This window comes from Babylonia areolata, chromosome 25 (assembly GCF_041734735.1).
Source record: "Babylonia areolata isolate BAREFJ2019XMU chromosome 25, ASM4173473v1, whole genome shotgun sequence".
NCBI lineage: Eukaryota > Metazoa > Mollusca > Gastropoda > Neogastropoda > Buccinidae > Babylonia > Babylonia areolata.
The window spans coordinates 33,477,370-33,484,869 of NC_134900.1; the positions used below are offsets into that span (position 1 = coordinate 33,477,370).

General features: G+C 45.2%; 1 protein-coding gene across 1 annotated transcript in view; it reads right to left on the reverse strand.

The window, feature by feature from the left end:
- The window catches only part of LOC143299584 (putative beta-hexosaminidase), a 6,215-nt gene extending 3,235 nt beyond the window's left edge, over positions 1 to 2,980 (reverse strand). The window contains exons 1-3 of the mRNA XM_076612870.1: positions 2,753 to 2,980; positions 1,777 to 2,072; positions 44 to 207 (exon numbers count right to left, since the gene is read on the reverse strand). Of these exons, the coding sequence (XP_076468985.1) occupies positions 44 to 207; positions 1,777 to 2,072; positions 2,753 to 2,980 (688 nt within the window). The remainder of the gene's footprint in view (positions 1 to 43; positions 208 to 1,776; positions 2,073 to 2,752) is intronic.
- Positions 2,981 to 7,500: the final 4,520 nt, after the last annotated feature.

Consider the following 7,500-nt stretch of genomic DNA (forward strand, 5'->3'; position numbering starts at 1 on the left):
TGGTAATGGTGGTGTTGTTGTTGTTGTCTTTCAGCAGCGATACCTGCCACCATCCTCTCCTCCTTGGGGAACTTCTTGGCGTTGTAGACGACCCAGTCCTTGGTGTCGAGCTGCACGTAGCTGGTCCTGGTGACCTTGATATCTGCCGGCGTGGGTATCACGTGCTTCACGGGGCCGCCAAGGTCATCCACTGTGTTCACTTCGTACCTGTCAGCAGCGGTATTGAGCGAGGCGGTGTGCGAGATGATTACGATGATGATGATCATCATCATTATTATTACTATTAGTAGTCTCATTGCTACCAATATTATCATGGAGTACTGTGTCCACCCCATAACTGTCAGCAGATCACCGACACACACACACACACACACACACACACACACACACACACACACACACACACACACACACACACACACACACACACACAGAATGAAAGAATGTAAGAAAGAAAGAAAGAAAGAAAAACACTGTAATTCAGTCTGCCACTCATCTGTTGTTAGCGCTGTAGGATTCGTCGTGGTCTTTTGTTGTTATTGTTGTTGTTGTAGGATTAAAGAAAGAAAGAAAAGAAAAGAAAAGAAAAACACTGTCATTCACTCTCTGCCACTCACCTGGACTCTTTATTATTTTATTTTATTTTATTCTTATTGTTATTTATTTCTATTTTATATTTTATTTTAATTATTTATTTATTTTCATTTTATTTTATTCATTTGTATTGATTTTTTTTTTTAATTCTTTTTTTTAAACTTTTTTTTAATTGCTTTCTTTTTTTCTTTTTTTTTCTCAAGGCCTGAATAAGCGCGTTGGGTTACGCTGCTGGTCAGGCATCTGCTTGGCAGATGTGGTGTAGCGTATATGGATTTGACTGAACACAGTGACGCCTCCTTGAGCTACTGATACTGATACTCACCTGGACTCAGCACTGTAAGGTTCATCTCTTTTTTTCCCCTCCCTTTTTGTCTCCTTTATAATAATATGTAACAAAGAAAGAAAGAAAGAATAGAAAAAGAAAAGAAAAAAATACCGTCATCCATTCTGCCACTCACCTGGACTCAGCACTGTAAGGTTCATCTCTTTTTTTCCCCTCCCTTTTTGCCTCCTTTGTCATAATCTTTAACAAAGAAAGAAAGAAAGAATAGAAAAAGAAAAGAAAAAATTCCGTCTCTGCCACTCACCTGGACTCAGCACTGTAAGGTTCATCTCTTTTTTGTCCCCTCCCTTTTTGTCTCCTTTGTCATAATCTTTAACAAAGAAAGAAAGAAAGAATAGAAAAAGAAAAGAAAAGAAAAAAAATACCGTCATAAACTCTCTACCACTCACCTGGACTCAGCACTGTATGGTTCATCGCTTTTTTTTCCCTCCCTTTTTGTCTCCTTTGTCATAGACTGAAACTGTCATAATCTTTAACAAAGAAAGAAAAAAAGAATAGAAAAAGAAAAGAAAAGAAAAAAAATTCTGTCATCCACACTCTGCCACTCACCTGGACTCAGCACTGTAAGGTTCATCTCTCTTTTTTTTTCCCTCCCTTTTTGTCTCCTTTATAATGACATTTAACAAAGAAAGAAAGAAAGAAAGAATAGAAAAGAAAAGAAAAGAAAAAAATACCGTATTCCATCCTCTGCCACTCACCTGGACTCAGCACTGTAAGGTTCATCTCTTTTTTTCCCCTCCCTTTTTGTCTCCTTTGTCATAATCTTTAACAAAGAAAGAAAGAATAGAATAGAAAAGAAAAGAAAAAAATACCGTATTCCATCCTCTACCACTCACCTGGACTCAGCGTTGTAAGGCTCGTACCGATCGCTCGATTCCGAGGTACCGTCCGCCTTGACCTCTTCGTAACGCTTCCACTTGTTCTCCGTGTCAAACTCGCCCACCCAGCCCATGTCCTCCGACACCGTGCTGACCAGGGTCCTGGGTTCGAGCCCCAGCCCCGCCAGGTACCAGTTGGGGAAAGCGTCGGTCCTGGCCACGGAGAAGGTGGCGGAGGTGAACTGGATGACTCGGCTGTCGCCCGACGCGATGTCCCCGAAACCCTCGTCAGGCTCCACACTGAAAAAGCCGCCCTGGGGGGGCGGCGCAGGAGGAGGGGGAAGGGTGAGTGGGATGGTGGGAGTGGATGGGAGGGGGGGAAACGGTGAATTTGTACGTCTTTGTTTTGGAGAAGTTGAGGGTATTTGGGTGTGTGTGTGTGCGTGTGTGTGTGTGTGTGTGTGTGTGTGTGTGTGTGTGTGTGTGTGTGTGTGTGTGTGTGTGTGTGTGTGTGTAAGTGTGCGCCTGTCTTTTGCGTCTTTTTTTTTATCTGCCTGCCTACCTATCTACCTGTTCCCTCTCTCACCATCCAAACATCTATCTTTTTGCCCACCCATTTATCTACCCACCTAACTACCTACCAGTATCTTTATCTACCCATATCTGCTAAGCTACAGATCTGTTTCAGTGTATATGTCTGTAAATGAAATCAAACCGCATGGTAAGAACTTCTTGACCGCGAAGCTGATGATGATGACGACGACGACGATGATGATGCGATGTTTAATTTAACTGTTTCCCTTTTCAGGCATTGAACAACTACTACACACACACACACACACACACACACACACACACACACACACACACCGAAACCCAAGCACCCTTCTTACTATCCTACCCATCTGCAACACTATTCACCTACCCACCCTACCTTCCTAACCGACCCACCCACGCATCCATCCACCCGGAAAGGAGGGCCAACAACACTTACCTGCAGATGCCTGAAGCGGACGCTGTACCTCTTGATGAGTCTGCCGGCGTTGGGGTACGGGTAATAGAAGGGCTCCACCATCTTGCGCTGGCTGAAGAAAATGGCCCACCCGGCACCCGGCACGGTCTTCCTACCCGTGTTGTTGAGGGTGACCTGGGAGGTGAAGGTGTCCATGTCGTTCTCGAGGTTGTCCACCACCTCGTAGGTCACCTGCAGGTACTGGGCCATGTAGTCCAGTTTCTCCTGGGTGATACCTGTTGTGGAGAGCGTACCTGGCTCAGGTCTGTGTGTGTGTGTGTGTGTGTGTGTGTGCGTGCGTGCGTGTGTGTGTGTGTGTGTGTGTGTGTGTGTGTGTGTGTGTGTGCGTGTGTGCTGTGTGAGTTTACAGTTGGCCCAACACCAAAGAGAGAGCCGTATGACCAATGGTTTCTCCTTCGTCTTCTTCTGCGTTTGTGGGCTGCAACTCCCACGTTCACTCGTATGTACACGAGTGGGCGTTTACGTGTATGACCGTTTTTACCCCGCCCTGTTGACAGCCATACTCCGTTTTCGGGGGTAAAATGTTGTTGGTTTCTCCATTGCAATCGGAAGTCGTTTACAGTTTAGTCTTTTGTGAGGGACTATGAGTATGACTCTCAAACTAGGAGGCAAGATTGCACTGGCTCTTAGTGCTGCAGCCTTGGGGGCTAGTTCTCCTTTGGGAACCATCCCCAGCGCCGACTGTCCTAAAACCCTCATGGCCGAGAGAGTGGGGGTGTAACTCTCCACTATAATCAAATTCCAGCCCAGATAGTTGGGACAGCAGTTGCCTCCTCTGCTGTTCTGATGGCCATAGTCAGACACAATTTAACTATCATACCCATATACCTGTTGTGGAGAGCGTTCCTGGCTCATATCTTTCTTTTTTCTTCCTTTTTTAATGTGTCAGATGAGGAAGTTGAGGGTGAGGTTATTGTGTGTTGTTTAGGACACTCTTGTGCATTGTGCATTGGCCTTGTCGACGCATCTCGGAGTCTTTCAGGCGTGTGGTTTGTAACTCTTTTGTGTGTTTGTCCTCGCGGATTCGGATCCCCTTCATTATACTTTCTTTATAACTTACCCCTTTTGTGAGTTACACAGACACAGACACAGACACACACAGACACACATAGACACGCACTCACACACACACACACACACACACACACACACACACACACACACACACACACACACACACACACACAACTGAGGGGAAAAAGTTTCCCCTGTCGTAACTTTTTTTCCCTGTGTGGCTCTTGTTAATTTTTTTGTGTCTTTTATGTTTGTTTTTGTTGTTCTTTAATTGTTGTTGTTTCTATTGTTGCTGGTGGCGGTGGTGGTTGTGGTGGTGTTCCATCGTATAAAGATAATTATCTCATTGTCTGACTGGCGCAATAGCTGAGTGGTTAAAGCGTTGGACTGTCAATCTGAGGGTCCCGGGTTCGAATCACGGTGACGGCGCCTGGTGGGTTGAAGGGTGGAGATTTTTCCGATCTCCCAGGTCAACATATGTGCAGACCTGCTAGTGCCTGAACCCCCTTCGTGTGTATATGCAAGCAGTAGATCAAACACGCACGTTAAAGATCCTGTAATTCATGTCAGCGTTCGGTGGGTTATGGAAACAAGAACATATCCAGCATGCACACCCCCGAAAACGGAGTATGGCTGCCTACATGGCGGAGTAAAAACGGTCATGCACGTAAAAGCCCACTCGTGTACATACGAGTGAACGTGGGAGTTGCAGCCCACGAATACAGAAGAAGAAGAAGAAGAATCTCATTGTCGATAAGCAAGCGTGAAAAGATGTGTTCAACTCAACACTGACAGTGTGATGGATGTCTCCACACCTTTTGGTAACAGCTGTCAGTGCACTATTCCCAGTCATGAACTTTACGGCTGATCAATAATAAAGATTTGCATTGGAAAATGTACAAGATCGATACTCGTATGCCTCTCTGTTGAAGCAAAACTACCTGAATTCTCCGCCTTCAGACCGTTAAAAGAATACAATGTACAAGATCACTCCAGCTGTTAAGTTTTGCCTGCAGATCCTTTCTATTGTTTCTGTCTGCAGATTCGTCAAGTCTCCACACTCAGCTCTTTAAAGTTTGGCCTTAAAACCCACCTCTTCCCAAAATAGCCTCCCTTGCCTGCCCTTCCTTGTCTTTAGTTCCTACAGTTTTAGAGTTATGCATGCGTGTGAATGGCTGGTGCGAAAGCGCTTTGATTTGTCTCTGCACAAGATTCAGCGCTATATAAATACCATTATTATTATTATTAAGACTTTTCTGGCGTTATTTTAGCTGCCAGGGCCGACAACAACCCTTCAGCTGCCGAGGGTTATTTTACATGCGCTTTGTGCTTGCTGCATACGGGAGGGTTTATCGTCTTATTCAAATGACTAGGACTTAGACCAACACTTAGGGACTTAAGGAGGAGGTGGAGGGGGGTGAGAGGTGAAAATCCCGGCCTGTATAAAGACTCAAACCCGTGGACACTCGTTTCCTAGTCGCATTACCACAAGGCCCCCGCTACCACCTTGATGACTGATGAGTTGTATACGTAAACTTTGATCCGCGCGGAGGAGGGGGAGTGGGGGATGGAGTGGGTGAGGATGAGAAGAACGGTGTTCAGGCAGCTTCTTTTTTTTCTTTTCCCCTCAAGGCCTGACTAAGCCCGTCGGGTTACGCAGCTGCTGAGATGGGTTTGCATGAGTGATCTTTGCAGCGCTAAGATCGTTCGTAAGTCGACGGCATTAGTGTAAAGTTAGGAACGTTCTAAACTTTAAGCAAATTTTGCGCTACTAAGTCCGTTCATGCAACCCAGCCCAAGTCAGGCATCTGCTTAGCAGATGTGGTGTAGCGTATATGGGTTGTTGTGTGTTTTTTTCCGAACGTACTGAAGCCTATTTGAGTAATTGAATTGAACTGAACTAAGGCGTAGCCGTGATGGCAAACCTGTGCAAGAAACAGGTGATGGGTAGTGTATAGATTATTGTTAAATCGTTCGGGTTGACATGCGGAGGGAATGGGGTGAAGGGATTAGGTACACGCGCGTGACAACAATTTCGCGCTGAAGCTTTTGTTTCACAAGCGCGTGAGACATTCGACCGTGCTTCCGACCATCTGGATGAATAAATGAGCTGCGTGGTGGGGGTAAAGTACAGGAAGGGAGGTTACAAAATATGTATGATAATAATAATAATAATAATAATAATAATAATAATAATAATAATAATAATGAAAGAACTGTTCGTGGGTCTGTGGGTTGGTTGGCTGACTGGTCATCGGATCATTCAGTCGATACATCGAGTTGGTTGGTTGTTTTATTATTATCATTTTATTAGTATTACTAATATTATTACTGCTACCTTTTTCTATATTGTAATTATTATTTATTTATTTATTTATGCAAGCTTATCTATTATTTATTCCCCCGTTTCTTCTTTTTTTTTCTTTTTTTTTCTCAAGGCCTGACTAAGCACGTTGAGTTACGCTGCTGGTCAGGCATCTGCTTGGCAGATGTGGTGTAGCGTATATGGTTTTGTCCGAACGCAGTGACGCCTCCTTGAGCTACTGAAACTGAAACTGAAACTGGTTGGTTGGTTGGTCATTGGATCATTCAGTCGATACATCGGTTGGTTGGTTGGTTGGTCACTGGATCATTCAATCGATACATCGATTGGTTGGTTGGTTGGTTGGTCATCGGATCATTCAGTCGATACATCAGTTGGCTGGTTGGTTGGTTGGTTGTCGTTTTCCGATTTTAATGTCAGTCAGCTGTACGTTAGTCTGTTAGTCAGCCAGTAAAATGGTATTGTAGGCTATCAGTCATTCGTTTTGTGAATTAGTTTGTAGCCAGTTCGTTCAGTTCTTTAACTATTGGGCTGCTGGTCAGTTTATGATAAATGCTTCCATCATTAAAGGGTTATGACAATGGCGACAAAACAGTCAGTCAGTCAGTCAGTCAGTCAGTCTGTCTGTCTGTCCTCCTGTCCATCGTTCGTAAGTCACGAAGCAAGTCTGTTAGTCAGTCAGTCAAACATTATTCAGTTACTTGGTGCGGACTTTCTCCCATGTGTCGCCTGCTTTAGCCAAAGCTGGTGGTTGCTAATGTGGCTGACTAGTTGGCAGTGTGGCTAATGTGGCTGACTAGTTGGCAGTGTGGCTAATGTGGCTGACTAGTTGGTAGTATGGCTACTGTGGCAGTGTGGCTAATGTGGCTGACTAGTTGGCAGTGTGGCTACTGTGGCAGTGTGGCTAATGTGGCAGTGTGGCTGATGTGGCTGACTAGTTGACAATGTGGTTAGTGTGACAGTGTGGCTAATGTGGCTGACTAGTTGGCAGTGTGGCTAATGTGGCGGACTAGTTGGTAGCATGGCTACTGTGGCAGTGTGGCTAATGTGGCAGTGTGGCTGATGTGGCTGACTAGTTGACAATGTGGTTAGTGTGACAGTGTGGCTAATGTGGCAGTGTGGCTAATGTGGCTGACTAGTTGGCAGTGTGGCTAATGTGGCTGACTAGTTGGTAGTATGGCTACTGTGGCAGTGTGGCTAATGTGGCTGACTAGTTGGCAGTGTGGCTACTGTGGCAGTGTGGCTAATGTGGCAGTGTGGCTGATGTGGCTGACTAGTTGACAATGTGGCTAGTGTGACAGTGTGGCTAATGTGGCAGTGTGGCTAATGTGGCTGACTAGTTGGCAGTGTGGCTAATGTGGCTGACTAGTTA